At 27.6% G+C, this 18695-nt stretch overlaps 1 protein-coding gene across 2 annotated transcripts in view; it reads left to right on the forward strand.

The window, feature by feature from the left end:
• The window catches only part of LOC107451709 (glutamate receptor ionotropic, kainate 2), a 66863-nt gene that overhangs the window by 20498 nt on the left and 27670 nt on the right, over positions 1 to 18695 (forward strand). For both annotated transcript variants that reach the window (XM_016067887.3, XM_016067888.3), the window contains exon 2: positions 13307 to 13468. In XM_016067887.3, the coding sequence (XP_015923373.1) occupies positions 13307 to 13468 (162 nt within the window). The remainder of the gene's footprint in view (positions 1 to 13306; positions 13469 to 18695) is intronic.

Consider the following 18695-nt stretch of genomic DNA (forward strand, 5'->3'; position numbering starts at 1 on the left):
TATATATATATATATATATATATATATTCAGTTGAACCTGTTTATCTCGAAATTTCTAAAATTCCCTACTTTTACCTAAAATCAATGCATTTTGCATGTTTATGTCGAAAAAATTCTTTTAAAAACCTCCGTTCCTCGAATTTCTAATAATAGAGCGCAAATGTCAAAACTTTCTTAATCAGTAGAACTCGCAGACAGAGATAAATTTCGTGAATCCACAGAAAGTAGGAATGAACAGGTTGGGGGTGTTTCTTGGAATTTCAATCACTTTCTCTGCACTTCCTTAACTAGGAAGGAATACGATGATTCTGGAATTAATCAAGGGTTTAATGAGTAGTGACTATTATATACAAAATAATATTAGGTAATAGGAGCCAGTTCAAATCTACTATTATAAATGTACGTATTGTTCCTTTATTTTTGGTAATTATTAAAACTGTACCAATACTGAGAACTTACGATAAAGATATTGTAAAAATAGCTGCTTTACGAGTCTTCAAAAAGGATAAGTAGGGGAGAAAATTACTGCTAGTGGTAAATTTTGACTTGCGTGTTTGCCGCGAGCAATAGTGTGATGCCAAGTGATGCTGAATATAGTTAATCTTTATTCTGATTGGATAAACTATAAAAAAACGCGTTTTTCTTAATTTAATAACGTAAGTCCACAGTGAAGAGCAACAATTAATAAATAAATAAATGAAATTATTTCAGCTTTATTAATTGTGTCGGTAAAATACGTCTCAGTTTTGTGCATGATTTCGTAGTGTCGTTCAGCATTAATTTATTGATTTTTCTTTTTTTATTATTCGCCCTTTACAAAGAATGGATATTCAGCTAGTATGAAATAAAACTTGCTGCTTTACTATTTTTCTAATGTTGCATTCCCAGATTCACATTTTTTATATCTTTAATATTTTTAATTTTTCCAATAAAGAATACTTTTTTAATTACTAAGGTCATGATGGCAATATAAAAAATCTTCCTGCAACTTTGCAGCATTTGTCGAACATTTTATTATTAATTGATCTCATTAAAAAAAATATTATACAATGTTGTGTTAGTTGAGAAAAAGTAATAACAATAAAAACTATTTTTATATGGCAAATAAATGAATTCTTGCTGGCTGACTTTTTCAATATTATTTACCTTTCATTTAGATTATTCTCTTCCATTTTTTTAATATTTTGTTTTCAGTTGTAGGAAACTAGAACGCATATTTTTTTCCAAAACCTCTTAAATATTCTTATCTTTATTTATTCCACTATGACTATCTTCTAATTAGCACTTTACGCATATACAACTATGCAATTTCTAATGAGCAACAATTCTTTACTAGTCATAATATTAAATGCTGAATAAGGTATCAGAATTTAGTCATTCATTCTTTAATGTGAAGCATCAATAATGAACTTTTAGATCACTAAGTCATTCTGAACACGCATCCAATGTTGTAAAATCAAATAGTTGTGATAATTTGCCATAATTCCTTGTAAAAGGTCTAATTAATTGCATAAATCTTCACCGACGCATACAACATAGATAAGTGTACTGCTATTTTTGCTGATCAAGGATAAATTGCAACCTAAACATTAATCAAAATATTCGCATAGCAGTTATATGGTAAGAACAATTCATTCGATTACCTTTGATATTTGATTCCATTTTGGTATTCAAATGCAATTTTTTTTAATATTTATTATAAAAGAAAATTGCATAAAAATCAATAATACAAGGAAACATTCTTTTTAATTTTCTCTTGCACACTTTTAGAAATTGCTCAATAACAGTTAAATAACAATTTTTTTAATTATGATTTTTCATATTTAAACAAAACAGTCAGAGAACCATAAATTAGATGATATCCAAACTGTTAAATGTGAGAAAAACCGTTTATTAACTTTCACCTAATACGGTTAAACAACTAGAATTTCATGGCACCAACTCGATGCACATAATGAAGCAACCCAGTCCATTGTAGATGGGTGCGTATAATAGCCGGGAGGACAAATCTGTTATTCTCATAACTGACCGAATACGGGTTCGAATCCTAGCGTTTACACTACAATGTTTCCTTGAATCCCTTCCCCAAGAAGATTATTCTGCTTACCCCATTATGACTTAGGGCTATTAGCATACGTTACTATCAATTACACACTGATGGCAGCACCGTAAAGATGGTAAACTTACTCCAATATCCAATTAAACTTCTTTTAACGATTTTAAAACAATGCTAGTTATAAATCGTTAATACCGCATAATTTTGTACTGACTGATTTTCAACCGTACTAGTTGCAAGCTGTTCTGTAGTAAAAATGAAAAATGCTCCTTACCGTAAACTTTACATTTAATTGGATGGACAGACTGCTGCAGGTTGTTTACCATAATTAAAATTATTTTAACGCAGTGAAAATGCTCTCAGTACACGAGAATTTTTAGCAGATCCTAGATACTTCATATCGCTGATTTCAAATCTCCAGTCGCTTTCTCTCCCCAAGCTGCGCTTACTTTAAAGACATTTTTAGTCGATTTTTTGTCGAAATGTACAAGTTCAAAAGCGTTATATATGTATATATAAATAACAGGGGGGTCACGTAGATGATGCGATACATTTCTAGGGAAGTTAGACCAGATAGCAAGCCAAAGTTGAATTTGCGATTTCCTTTGATCGACATATTAAGGTTGACTTGTTAATCATTTTTCCTACGATGAAGAAATGCTACTATGCCACACAATACTATTTTATTTAAATATTAAATAAAAGCACGCATAAACCTTTTGCAAAAAAAATAATTATTATAATTTTATACCTTTTTTTGTTTTGGAAATCATGCTTTCAAACTTTTTTATCCTTTCGTTCTAAAACATTTTTTTAAACATTTTACGTTTCTCAAATACATTTTTAGTGATATTGGGTAATGTTTTTATATCCAATCTGATATAAAAGAGTTATTTACTCAAGTTTAATACAAAACTCATTGTGTGTAAACTAGCATGATTAAATTCAACATTATTATAATTAGCATTGTTTCAGACTTGCATTATCTATTTGCTAATCATTTAAAACCTTTTTTTTTTCAAAAAATTTTCTGCTGGATTATACTGAAAATTATAATACTATTTTGGAAAGAACATCATCACCCTAAAATGTCATCACACTCCGCTAAGGACACTTCTTTATTATGAATTATTTTTCATGTGCTTTATAGCAGGTAATAATAGGTAAGGGCTCTTAACCGTGTATGACAACATTTCCAGGCATGGGTTCCTATGCAATTTTAATCCTAGTTACGAGATTAAATCCCCTAGAAGTTTCTCATAATATTTACGCCGCCACCTGTTATATACTACGCTTTTACGCTTGTACATTTCCACAAAAAGTAGACTAAATACGTCATTAAAAGATGAAGATTTAAAAACAAAACTAATTTTAGATATGAAATCTCTACTCGCGAATTAGGCCAATTCAAGTATTTGTTCTATCGCAACAAAAAAGTTGCTTTTGTGTGCAATTTGGCATAACTATGAAAAATTATTTCTGCATGCATTTGAAAATTACAAGCATTTAAATAAGAATTAATGATTAGAAATAAAATGTATCAGACACCTCGTTCGGTGCTTCTTTGAGATTTAAACTTCATAAAAAGTTTATGTATTAAATTCATCCTAGTGTAAAAGTAATTTTGAAAAGTGAACAGATCAATCATTTCCAGCTCTTCTCACGTCTTGGGTTCTGCACATTTTAAAGTGAAGTTCTTAAGAAAAAATGATTTTGGAATATTTCAAAGCTTCTCTCTTTAAACTTAAAAAAACACATCGATTATTTGGATTCCTTACATGTTTTTTTAAAAGCACATCTCTTTTCAATGAAAAGTTTACAACGATGTAATAAAGTATTAACTTTTTTAAAAGAGAAGAAAAAAAAATTAAAAAAAAATGTTTTTAAAAATACTCAAATTTTTTTAAAATTATTGAAAAATTTGGAAAATAGAATTAAATAAGGAACATATATAATCTCGTAATCAGCTGACACGATTATATCCAAAAAATATGTATTTTCTCTCTCTCTCTCTCTCTCTCTCTCTCTCNATATATATATTCAGTTGAACCTGTTTATCTCGAAATTTCTAAAATTCCCTACTTTTACCTAAAATCAATGCATTTTGCATGTTTATGTCGAAAAAATTCTTTTAAAAACCTCCGTTCCTCGAATTTCTAATAATAGAGCGCAAATGTCAAAACTTTCTTAATCAGTAGAACTCGCAGACAGAGATAAATTTCGTGAATCCACAGAAAGTAGGAATGAACAGGTTGGGGGTGTTTCTTGGAATTTCAATCACTTTCTCTGCACTTCCTTAACTAGGAAGGAATACGATGATTCTGGAATTAATCAAGGGTTTAATGAGTAGTGACTATTAGAGGTTAGCTTTTCAACATAGATAAGAAAACTAATAATAGAAATAAATTTTCCTCTCAAAATTGCAACTAATAGATCAAAGGATAATTAAGAGTTTTAAAGTAAACTATAGAAAACAGTTGGTACGCAAGCTTGCAGATGTCATCGATGAAAAAAGTTAGATGCTATCAGACTTACTGTTTTGCCTGGAGAAATGTGTCTAAAAACTATCCAAAATGGTTTTAGAAAGCTGGTTTTTAAGAATAGCTGTGAAGATGCTGAATAAGAGGTTGAAGGCATCAGTAAAGAAGAAGAAACTGCAAACGTTGAATGCAGTGCCAGATTTGCCATAATGAAATGCAATGAAGGCTGGATTTAATGTCGACATTAATTTTGAAGTGGACAACTGCCTGGCAACATGCAAAACACTGACAGACTCGGAAATTATAGATAATGCCAAAATATCAGATGAAGAGGAAGAAGCTGAAGATCATATTGATGAATCGAAAGTGAATGTAAAAGAGGTAGAATAATTGCAGCAATTAAGGGTATACGTCAAAAATCTTGTAAATTTTTTTTTCAATGTTAAATGTAGGTTTAATTTTTATGTAAATAGATGTATGTGGCATAGTTAATTTAAAGAAATGTCTATATTTTGCTACTGAAATCAATTAACGCACTTTTAATGCAATTTCTTAATTAAATTTAAGTTTTTTAAAGTACCTGTATATCTTGAGATCTCAAATTTTTTGCCTTTTCTGCGAAATTCGGGATGTATTTTATATGTATTAATTCCCCATTTCCATAAACTAAAGATGAAAAATGTTTAGAATTTTAAACGCTTAGAGGTTATAGAGGTATAATATTTTAGGAGAAATGAAAAAAAGGAAGAAAAACTATTAGTTAAATACTTGCGTTAGGTGTTCGAAAAATGACCCACAATTTGAAAGATCAATTACAGAAAAATGGTAGGAGACAAAAATATGGAATTTACTGCATTTTGCTAAGATTGGCTATTATATAAAGTTTGCAGCAACAATACCGAATCCCGATTGCAACAGCAATATAGCTCAGATAGACGCTAAACTAACTATACACCAAAAATAATTCTCGAACATCAGAGGCAAATATTGTTTTACAGCTTTTCTAATCAGCTATTTAATTGATTTCCAATACTGCACCATACTTTGTAACTAATGTTAAGATGCACAGAGAGTAATTTCAACAGTCATCTTGTAGTTCTTTAGATTAATTGAGATTCGTCAAATGGTTTTGGGACTGTCAGTAGGAAAAATGTGTTTATATTATTAAAAATAAGATAGCACAAAAGTATTTAAGTAAGTTTGTTTTTCAATGTTGCTAATTATTTTAATTATTGTTTTATTTGCGTTATATGTTGGGTTACGAGAAATAACTTTTTAAGCATGAAATAATTTTACATGTAACATATTTACCTACAAAGTAATCTGAACACATTTGATCTCAATACAGAGCAGTAAAGGGATTGAAAGATTTTCAACACATCTGAAGAAGATATGAATAACGGTTTATGTCGATAAAAGCTAAAGTAATGATTTTATTCGTGTAAAGAAAATTTTTTTTTCCGGAATATGGTTCATCTTCTCAGTATAATAACCCTCTTGGAAAATCGATATTTCACGTAAATGTTTGTCAAATTGTTGTAATTCTCAAACTTCAACAGAATATATTACATTCGTAAGTTTTGAAAAAAATGTACATAAACCTTACATTTACAAATATTTTTTCGAAATTCTCGACTCTCTAATTATTTTTTAATTGTGCAAGCGTCCTATGAACTTTAATGATTTGTCTCTATTTTTAACCAATAGTAAATCCAATAGTTTCAAGCCAATAGTATGAACCAAATAGTAAATCAATAGTTTTAGGGAATAATATGAGCATTTTTGCGCTGTAAAATTTCTAAAATTTATGTTTTATGTAACTTTTAAGTAGTGCGATAGGCTTGAGCCGTATTATAAAATTACACAATCGATTTACATATTTATGTTTTGAAAAAAATTTTTTTATAATGTTGTGAAACTTTTCTATTAAATAAAAATATTTGTTTTTAAATCTTTGTATTTGCAACGTAGTACATTATTAAATGCATTTTATTTAACGTTTAGTTCCATTGATTATTTCAAGTTTGAATACTATATAATTATAAACATTTTAAACTAAATATTAGAAACAATAAAAAAGCTAAAATTTTTACACTATCAAATATATCGAACGTATCATGAACTTGATATATTTTAAAAAGGTATTTTGTCTCACTTCTTATGATATACAAGAATATTGTTCAATATACATCTTCTAAGTAGAAGGTTGAAAAATTTTTAATCCTTATTTTAATAAAAAAAAGTTTCGCCATTTTTCCTTTTATTTTTTTTAAGGAATGCTTAGAGCAAGATGAAATGAAACATAATGTTCGAAAAACGTCTCGATGATAAAGAAAGAAAGAAAATCAATATAATAGATCATTTGATGCAGAAAGAAACTTAATTAAATGTCAAAATGGTTTTAATTCTCAATGGTAACAAAAATGACTGTTTTTATAATTGAAAACATACAAAAAGTGAGTGAAAAAAAATTTTAATGCTAATTCTCTTATTTCACACTATTTTAAAATCCCGTTTAGACAATGCATTAATTATATAAATGCTTATTTAATTCGGATATTTTAATTAGTAATTAATACACTGGGGAATATAAACTAAATAAAATAAAGGTACTTATTTTGAAACGTATCTTTAAAATGTAGTAACGTATCTTTTAATTCCAATTTATCGTTAAAATTAAACTAAATTTTATTTCAAAAATTATCATTTAAGTCAATTAAATTGAAAATAAATCATTTTTTCATTAGAGACTGTAGAATTTTATTTTTGTATGTACGATATTATTTCTTCTGCAATTCAATTGAATTCGTTAGAATATTTTATTAAATTTATTTAGTTAAGAAATTAGCAATTTCAGCTTCTAAGTTCAAGTTGTAATACAAAATATACCTTGAAGAAGTTGTGTAATACTGGAATTTATACATAGAACTTATGTCAAATATACAAATATACCTGCATCAAAAAATAAATTTATTAAAAAAGGAATAAATATTTACATTAAAATGAGCTGTAAGGTTTCATTTCCCCCCCTCAAAAATAGGACAACTAATGTAAAAACTAACAATATATTATATATTTTGAGTAAGAAATGCTTTATTCACTTTCAAAATAAGAGTGACCATCGTTTCTGATATAAAATCCTTGATAATACATGATTTAAAACGGATAAAGTTAAATTTGAACTATTTTCAGCATTTTGTCTTTTTTTAAACATTATAAATAACAACGTTATATCTAAAACCCACAAAAAAAATTTAATTCAGTAATTCTCATAAATTTCTTGAGTGAAATCCCGGGAAGATTAAATTACAAAATACATGGCCAGATATATTTTTCGTTTAATTTGGTTACAGTTATTTATAAAAAAGTCTGAATCTGTTATAGAAATGTTTTATCTGAACAAAACAGTACATTTATTCAGATAAAAGAATAACCTCTATGAACGAAGCTAAGAATAGTTATTGTCAACTGTTATTATCTAAATGAAAAAATAAGTTCTAATCATCATGGTACTTAGAAGAATAAGTCCATACTAATCATTTCAAGTGTAATATTTGATTATTAGGTTCTTTTACGCTTATTTTTAACCCACACTTACCATTGAAACTGCGTTAAGTGTGTTGCTTGAAATAGAATTTCTATTAATCTAATCGACATGTTGAAGCTACTTGTATCCAATCAATTTAAAACTGTATGGTCCCAAAACTAAAAACTATTTTTTAACATTGTAAAATACTGCCGAAATAGAGTTATCATTTTTGCAATAAATTCTTACATTTAGGAAATTGCTTTGGTCACAAATTATCACACATTAAAGACTGAAAAGTGCAATTAAAACTTGATTTGATAGATTTGAAAATGTGGCATTGAAAAAAGAGTAACGCAGGGTTCGATCCTTCCATGGAAGCTATAAATTAAATTTAATGTTAAAACTGAATTTTGCAAAAATATGCCCAGAAGAAAAAGGTATTGTCGCGTATATTGTCATTGATACACGATAAATGTTACCAGAATATGGTAACTTTTATCGTGTTATAAAATATAGTTTTATAATGCTAGATAAAATCTGGTAAGTGTGGTAAAATTTGGTAAATTATGATTAGTATAAAACATGACATAAAACCATTTAAATTGCTTAAATTTACTTTTCAGTTTAATAATTTTTACTAAATATAAATTAATAAGAATCGTAATAATGAATACCAGAAGTTCCGTAAACCGTTGCTAGTAGAGAGGTAAAATTACCATATGAATGGTGTTTTTCATATTAAAATTATCCTTACCATACAGAATGATAATTTTATCAGAATTGTTTTCTCCATGTTGAATAAAACATTTTCGATAGTAAATTAAATTTTTAAGCGTTAAGATTTCAAAATGAAATGTGTATATCTCCTTCCTTATGTAAAATAATAGACTTGAAATAAAAATAGTTGTTGTTCAGCTCTACTGTGTTTAGCTTAACAACTAAATTGAGAAATGGAAAATTACTTATACGTAAGCTGTTCTATTATACGAATTTTCTCATTTTCAGTGCTTTTGAATTCATTCCTTGAGAACTAAAATATTTATATTACTTCAGTCTGCATCGATTTCTATGGAATTCCCAATCTTCGTCACAACATCGTGAATTTTCTATTGTGAAGTCTTTTCTATTATTTCGCTTTTCCCCGGGATAATATTTTCGGGTGATTTTCAGATTCCACATCTATTTCGCGATATATATTAATACTTGAATAGACGTTAAAGTAAAATATTATTTTAAAGTCATGTACTTGTTTTTATAGATTTACGAGCATGATTTCGCCAAAGAACGCAAATAAATTATATCAAGACAATAAAAATCAATAAGCAATAATCAATAAATTATGACAATAAGCTTCAATAAATAATAACAGATGAATAGAAGCTAGAATTTTCTTTGATATATCTAGATTTAGATGTAAAATTCGTAAAATATTTTTTAGTTTAAAATCATTGCACTTTAATGTCGAAATCTATAAACAATAAAAACAATATTTATTATGAGCATATTTCAATGAACATAATTTGTAAATGTGTGAAGTTTAATAAATTTTGATTTTATATTCCGCGTTAATTCGGTTATTTGAAATTCCCTTCGGTGGGACTATGTTTAGTTCAAAAAACTAATTTACACTTATGAAGGGATTTAGAAAAAAATAGTAATGTAAGCATTAGTTAAGTTTGTCATACTAATTATTTTAATGTAAAGAATTATCTAGCGAATTTATCATTATATTTTTAGGTAAGGAAATGTATAAACATAGATTTGTAATTTTGTTCCTCCAAGATTTTGTAATTTTAGTACACTTTTTAAGCGATTATTTTCTTCCTGTAAAAGGCAGCTTTATAAAGTCTTTATGCAATGCATTTAATTTACTGAAATTTAGTAGAGAATTGTTTTGCTTGAACAGTGTATAGCGAAATTTCGAATTAAAATTTTGAATCACAGACTCCATAAATGTTATAAATCTTCAAATCATCTCGCAAAATATATTTTGCAAGATTCTGAACATCTCTTTATACAATACGTAAATTTTAAAAAGTGCTGCTAAATGTCTGGAAATTTATCCAAATTAAATTAATTTCTGTAATTATTTTACTAAACTAAAGTCAATTTTAACAACTGAAGAATAACAACTACTATTTTTATCCGTTAATACAATGGATAAATGCAAATAAGTTGTAATAAATACTTGAAAAATATTACGAAATTTACCTAAACTGAAATAATTGATGATTGTTATAACTACTTTTAATAACATAACTAATCCTGGATATTCCGAAACTGTTATTGTAACGAAAAAATATAGTGTATATAAGGAGCGCATATACTCTATATAATGATTTTATTGAGCGTGTTTCAATTATCCAACAATATTTGATCAAAGATTCTTTGATCAAAATCGAAGAACTTATCGTATTAATAATAAAAATTAATTTTATTTTTGCAATAAATCTTATTTACAAAAATTATTTATTACTGTTTTTATTATAGTTTTTAATTTAAAAAAAATGTTAATGTAATAGGCATACATTAATTTTTTATTGAATATTGTGTCAATGCTTTGGAATAACGTCAGATTAATACTACGAATTTTCTTAAGTAGAATATTTATTATAAATATATTTTAAAATACTAAGTATAGTTTGAACAGCTCTGGAAAAATAATTATTGTTTTATAATACAATTAGGTTATTTTTAATCTGATAAGTAAAATTTCTAAATAAGCTTGACAGTTATATTTTATTAAAAGTCGAAAATTAAATTTTTTCTTTTTCTAAAATTTTACGATAGTAAGCAACAAATACTCTTTTTCAATGTTACACTCTGATTAATTATTTAGTAACTGGCATAAACTATGTAAAGTTATTTTTTTCTCATAAAACTTACAGGTCAACAAATTAATTGATTGACTATAAACTGGAATTATTAACTTATTGTTATTTGTCAGATTCCAGAATGAAAATTGTTATTTTTTTGTAATACTGGAAGATAACTTTAAAGTAAATTGTAAAATTAAGTTTAATTGACACTTTATTAACATTATAAATGTTACTTTTTCCCTAAACCTTACTATAATAAGTTTCTGAGCAACACATTCACTATTCATTTGCTATGCATGACGAGAATTCTCCATGTATATTCTCCTCGTATAATGATATAGTTCGAGTGTAATCCACATAAGTCATGTAGAGTAATTTTTTTCTCATAACACTTAAAGTTATTTAATGAACTCTGGAATGATATATAGTATCAATATAATTAAAAAAAATCATATAAATGCATATATTTGATTTTCATTGAGAGTTTCATCAATGGTTTCGGTTTCTACAAATGTTTAATCAATATTGCCTAATGTACCCTGCTGGAATAACATTCAAATATTTCTATCTAACAATATTTGTAACAATTATTTATTTTGATATTGATTATTATTTACAATACTCTGGGATATATGTCTTAGTTTAACTACAGAATCTAAAACACTTTTAATTTTTAAACAAAAGATACTACAGAACTTTGTAAAAGACATTACAGAACTTTACTGTTTCGTCAAGGATTATTGTAATTTCCGCAAATATACAGTTTTCATGACAATCGATGGGTTTTGTCGATGTTTTGGGGCAATGATTCATAAATTTCCCGAAATTCACCAAAACTAAAATATTTTTTTAGAAACTAATGTTGTATTTTAAAAGCTCTGGAAAAATATGTTTTACTTTATAATCCTAAAAAATTATTTTTTATATAAAAATCAAAATGCCTGGAAGGCTTTATTTTCATTAGCATTCGAAGCACTATTTCTGGCTTTTTTCCAAAACTTAATTATGGAGAATTTAAAAAAAAGCAACAAAACACTCTTTTTCTCACGTAATACCATAAGATAGAAATTAGCAGCCAATTAAATTAGTACAGATTTTTCTTTTAACTCGTAAAGTTCGCAGAATCCAAGTCTAATGCAGATTTGTTGATTTTATAAATAAAAAGTACTCTTAAATATTTCATAACTTCGATAGTTTATATTACCATTTTATAGCGCTTTGAGCCATAATATTGTTTCAAATTCACTGCAACCTTAACCCCTTGACATACGAAGACGTCTGGGAGGCGTAATTTGTTTCTTATGTCAAAACAACAATTGACGTGCCTCAGACGTCTTCAACACGGAGATGCCAACATACTCCAGACAGCAAATAAATATTTTAAAGTGATAGTTTATCAGTTGTGATTCTTGGTTCAATTTATTCAATTTAGTAGATTTTTATTCACCACCATTTATAAATAATTCGTAGGCTTATATAATTCACCACTTTATAGTAGTCATGCCATGCTATACCTTTTAAAAAGCAAGCAAAAATATTCAAATATTTGCAAAATTTAGTTTATAGTTATTTACCTTTTTTTTTAATTATTCTGGCGTGTCCGGACAGTTGGCATCTCCGTCAACATTCCGTTGCGAGTTGTGGTTTACAGTGCAATCAAAGATCATTTCTTTAACAAGAAATGATATGTCAAGGGGTTAATTTAGTTTAAACATATTAATATTATAACATATTCATACCATAAAGCATTGATCAGATTACGGTACAAAGTACTGGCACTCGGGGAGCCGGTACTTTTTACCTTAAAATCTATTTTTACCGCAACATTTAGCGAAACAAAAAATCTGATATACCGTACTTTTTACAGTTCATACCGTAAAACTCATGAATCACTCTCATTAAATAAATATTTCTGTAAGAATTGTGTTATAATATTTTTCGGTAAAAATGGACTTAACGGATGATGCACCCAAAGTGATAGTATTTTATACCGTAATTTGATCCGAAATTTGTTACTGTATACCATAACTTTGGATCGAATTTACACTACATCTTATTTCAAAGCCACAAAGTTTGACTCAATTTTGATGGATTTTTCTGAGAACGTAAAAGTTTTTTTTTACTTGAAACTGTTCTTGAAAATCTAACAAAACTTATGAAACTGTAAAATTTCCAACTACTGAAAGTTATTTTATAGTTTGAGTTCCCTATTACTTACTTTTAAAATTTTATTTAATGTAAAGACATCAGTTTAGAAATTCACCCAAATGCTAACTCTACAAAACCAAACATTTATGTTAATTTATGAATAAAGAGCAAACCGTATTACATTGACTATACCACCATTCTTACTTTCTAATGCAAGTGACACATTAATCAAAAATGCTTCATATCCATGATAAAACTTTCCCTTTTATTTCAGGTGTATTATTCACTGAAGATCAGAAAGAAAGCCCAACAGAGCTTGCGTTTAAATATGCTGTGTATAGTATAAACAGAGACAGGAGCATTCTACCGAACACCACCCTCATCTATGATATCCAGTACGTGCCAAAAGATGACAGCTTTCATGCTTCAAAGAAAGGTATGCATCATGGTGGTGGAAATAATGGAACCGCTGCCATATATTTTAGGTTACAGTATAGCTCATCTTAAGAGATAGTTCATTTCTTGATGTCGATTGTGGGAAAAGAAATTCAATATTCTAAATACTTTGAATTCATTTTGAGTCACATTTGGTACTACAACAAATTGATCCTCGGCTTAGACTGTAATAAAATATGAAAATAAGTAAATGTATCAAGAAAAGATTTTATATTCAAAAAATTTCTACCGGTTAAGAAAAATGCTGAAATAAGTGCTTTTGGTTACCTTTTAACTTATTAATGTATTTTTTAAAATTTAATCTTAGTTTTTTTTAAAAATTTATTTGTTTATAAACAATGTAGAAAGTAGCTGTTTTCGGATATTAAATGAAATAAAATCATATGAATGAAATAGCGGGCGAATTTAATGATTATTCGTAAAAAAACCTTTTTTTTTTTTTACCCCACATATTTGAGTTCATTTTTATGATATTTAATTTTAGTTCTATAATGTTAATCAAATAAAACCAAATGTAAGTCACAAAATATATAACAATATCATATTTTTCACTTATCTATGTTATATTTAAGTCCAAAAATCGTTATGTTTTTGGATGGAACATTACATTATAATTTACAGTAAAAACTTGTAAATTATATTTTATTGCTTGTTAAACTGTCTACTTCGCGTGATAAGGGGTATTCATCTGATTATAAAATGTGATTTAATAACATTAAACGAGCAAACCCCATTTATACACTTAAAGATGTGTATTTTAGCGTGATGTTTATCAAAATATTTAACGTTTCGTAATTATATGAAAAAATGTTATGATGATAAAAATGTAGAAACATGTACTATTAGAATTAGAAAAATATAAAATAATGTCGCTGAGCAATTGATGTAGAAAACAATGTTAATGTGTGGCTCTTACTAATATTGTTGTGAAGATGATTGCAGCACATGGTGCGTAGCATAATTCGCTAATGATTTATATGATTTATTAGATTCTAAGTTTTTAAAAGAGGTATAATGTGAATATTTTGGACTGATTTAAAATGTAACCATGGGAACAAACTCTAGAATTAAAAAAATAGTCCCAGATGGCTTTCTCCAAGGAAAATATTGCTGAAGAAACTTTATTGAAGACGTTTTACTGTATTTCAATACCTAACACTGGGATGAACTAACTTTCTGTTTTGCCACTTGAATATTGTTAACTAATATTGCCAGTTGCTAATTGTTATAAAAAAAATTAAAAAGGCTTAAGGCCAACAACCGATAATTTTTCTATAGAAATAGTTGGCATTAAAAAAGTCATGAGTTTGATATTTTTTTCCATTTTAATATGCAATGTTTAATAAGTTGATGTTGCATGAATCTAAACTATATAAATTAAAGCAGTGCATTATTATAACGTATGACATAACAATAGGACAATATAACTTTTAAGATTGTCGCCATTAGGGTGTCAAGATATGATTGTCAATGAACTTAATCATAAATATCTTAAATATTCGTAAAAGTTACAACATATTTCCCAATTCTGCATTTGAATATACAAACTTAAATAAATAGTTATTACATAGTTATTGCAAAGCTACTACAAACTATTAAAACAGCATTATTTATTTATCGTTAACAATTGCGTAGTTTAATATATACCATATGAGTTTACGTTCACATTAGTAAATGAATGATACCCTTATTTTGAATGCATATCGCTCTCTTCTAGTGATTTACAATTTAGAAAGTAAACTTTCTAGCTCTGCTGACGATTTGATTACTTTACGAATCTGTATGAATTGACAAGTAGTTGCTCGAATTTTACTCTGATTAGAGTAACTCCCTTAATTTAGAACTGGTATGCTCCAGTGATATTAAATTTAGCTATGCGTGTATTGGATAGACGATAGTGTCTTACTGTAGCATTTAATAACGAAAATGTTCAATAATGTAAGATAAGTTTTCTAGTTACCATTTTGAAAAATAAATGCTTTTTTCCCTGCATAGTTCAGTTTGCGATTAAAGTAATTATTTTTCTTTAAAAATAAAAATAAAAGTACAAATAACGAGAATCAATTTATTACTAAAAATAATAAATAATACGTTTGTTTAATGCATGTGTGAGATAATTTAAAACATTTGATAAACATTTTTGTGTAATTTTATGATGGAGTTTTTATTTCACAAACTAAGTCATTAAAATCGATTCGTTTCGGGGTATACGCCTATCAACGTTTAACTCAGTAGCCTTGAAATTTGGAAACTGACGCAGAAGACAACAGAACGCCTAGATCTAGCCTGTATTAGGACAAACTTAAATTCATGGAGCACTTTTTGATAACAGAACTAAACGGTACTTGCGTTAGATGGAGTGGGAAACCACGAACATCTCTCACAATAAGACTGGAGATCTGGTTATCGGTCGACCATTGAGAATTACTGTATACTACTGGAAATATTTTAAGAAAGCACTGCGGATGGTGAAAACCGGAAGAATATTTTAAAAGCGCTCACTCATAGTTTTGGTTTGAAACTTGGTCACCACATTGGGAGCTGAGTGATCTATTCTCTAAGCCATCACGCTCCATTTAACTAAATATTTGTTCAAAATAAGAGTAAAAATAATAATCGTTATACGCACGGAACTGAAATTCGTGAGAAATAACCTAATTAAACAATGCGTATTAATAATGGTTATAACTAGCACTGGGCGATACATCGATTTAACGGAAAACATCGATGTTGTGTAATCATCGCTGATCCGATGTTTAGGTTGGCGTATTTTACGAAGCATCGGAAATTCCGATGTCCGAGCGATGTGTACGATGTTTCCCGAGGCATCGATGTTCGCAAGCGTGCGCGAAGAGCATTTCCCCCGAATACGAGGCGACATCAATTGCCGTGACGATCTTTTCCCTTGTGTTTCTTCCTTCGCGAATTATCAAGTAACGATGTGCTGACGATGAATTCCGATGTGACTGGGAGTGAAACTAACTTATCACCAATGAAAGATGAAAAAGTGCTTTCTTCAATTCGTGCAAATCCAAGAAAAGAAAGTGATTCTCTGAGGATTATTTATATTTTGTTATTTGATAATACTTTGAGATCATTTTTGTCTTCTTGAAGAAAAGATTGTTTTTGATCAGTTCCGATAAGACTTTTTGTTTTTTTTATTTTTTTACCTATTTATTTTTCTTTGTTAAATCTGAAGAATTGCATTCCTTCAATATAGATAAAAATTTTTCATTAATAATTTTGTATAAAGTTGCAATTTTGCATATTGACCACGTTTTCAATTATTAAAAAATGATTATCATTACTGTTAGAAATAAAAAAAAAAATATAATATTTTTGCAAAAAATTTTGGCAAACGAGTTTTTAAACCGACGACTTATCAAACGCAAATTTTCTTTTAAAGACAGTCGTTCTGTTTTTATTTCTTTAGCATTTTCTTTTTCGACTTGATTGCTTTGCGATCTTCCTTATTGATAAAAATTTTCATAAGAGTGTGCAGTTAAATTTTGTTTTCACGAAATATAGTTTAGCAACATAATAATACATTAGGTTAGCAATAATTATGAAAATAAATTTTTAAATAATTGATTTTTACAATATTTAAGCCATAATAATTTCCACTGTATCCTTTTGCAGGAAATTTTGTTTTTATACTAGTTTTTCGCTATTTCCTCAAAAACATTGAAGGTTACTGCCTTTAATAAATTATTGAAGGATATTCTTCTGGAAATTCTGGAGAATGAGTGGCCAAGAGGTTATACGCATCGGCGTTTCTTAGTTTTTTATCTTTTTCAATCCATAATTTTTTTTTAATTCTCTTGTATCTATTTTATTTTTACAGTTGGCTGACATACTTTGCGGCAGGCTAAGACTTTTGGTCTATTGATCTGATTTTCACGTATTACGGCTTAATCTTTAGTGGTTTGAGGGAGAGACCTCAAATATGCTAATTAGTTTAAGCAGACAATATTTTAAATTACGAAGTGAGGCACAAAAGCGTACTTATCTGAATAAATTTTTTTGACGGATTATGATTCCTCACCCTCAAAATATAAGGCGTAGCCGTAATCTGAGAAATGTAGTCCTAATAATTTGGTCAGGATAGCGATCGAAAGTTAGGATCTCTTGATGTTTATGCTACTTTTTGCGTATTTCGTCATATCTCGAGAACTGTTTACGCGAATTGATAAATTTTAGCACAGAATTATAAAATTCGTTTATCCAAAGATAATTTCATGCAAAAATGATTTTAATTTATTTTTTTATTAGTAATAGTCGAAAAAGTTTGAATTGTAAGGTATATATTTTTTTTAAAGAATATGATTTTTTATTTTTAAATAAAGAAGTTAAAAGAAATTAGTTGAATAGTTTCTGAAAAATAAATTTTAAAATATCATACTTTTTGAAATCCGATTGCTAAGTCAAAAGTAATTTTTTTCATGCACTATACTCTATTCATAAATATCAAATATTATTTGCTAAAATATTCATGTAAAGATAAATTTATTACAATATAAAAGCTGAAAAAAATTCACCAATGCTTTCTAATTTTATTTTCTAGAAAAATTATTTCTTAATGCAATAATTTTTTAATGTGTTTTTGTTTAAAATACCTAACCATCTTTAAGAAGGTTGAAAATTTACAATAATTTTTGTTGGCCAAAGTTGAAATACTATTCTTTTTTTTTTACCCTTTTTAACTCATCCTTAAAGATAATTTACTCATTTTTTTCAAAGCTGCATGTAAAATTTTAATGAATTATTCGTTTCACTAGTTAACTATTTATTCAATACCCTCTTTCTTTAATTTAAAAACTTCCGATTTTTTTCAGCAAAATCTGAAGGTTGAAAAGATGTGTTTTGTTTAAATTGAAAAAGACAGTCTATTGAATTATTTTAATCCAAAAGAAGAAAATAATCAATTTACTAAACATTGATATACCAGGATATAAAGTCATACATTTAATTTACTCCTATCTTAACTTTTTTCCCTATTGATTATATTTTAATATATTATTGAAATTAAATACAACATTCAATTATAAATCACTTAGTTGTTTATATACACCTATAAAATGAATATAATTCGTATAATGTTAGTTTGATGCATTTTGACAGATTTTCACTCTTGATAAATTTTGTCTGAATGCAAATTTGAATAGTAACGTGATCGCCACTCAAACATAGCGATGAATCGTAACATC

Source organism: Parasteatoda tepidariorum, chromosome 7 (assembly GCF_043381705.1).
Source record: "Parasteatoda tepidariorum isolate YZ-2023 chromosome 7, CAS_Ptep_4.0, whole genome shotgun sequence".
Taxonomy (NCBI): domain Eukaryota; kingdom Metazoa; phylum Arthropoda; class Arachnida; order Araneae; family Theridiidae; genus Parasteatoda; species Parasteatoda tepidariorum.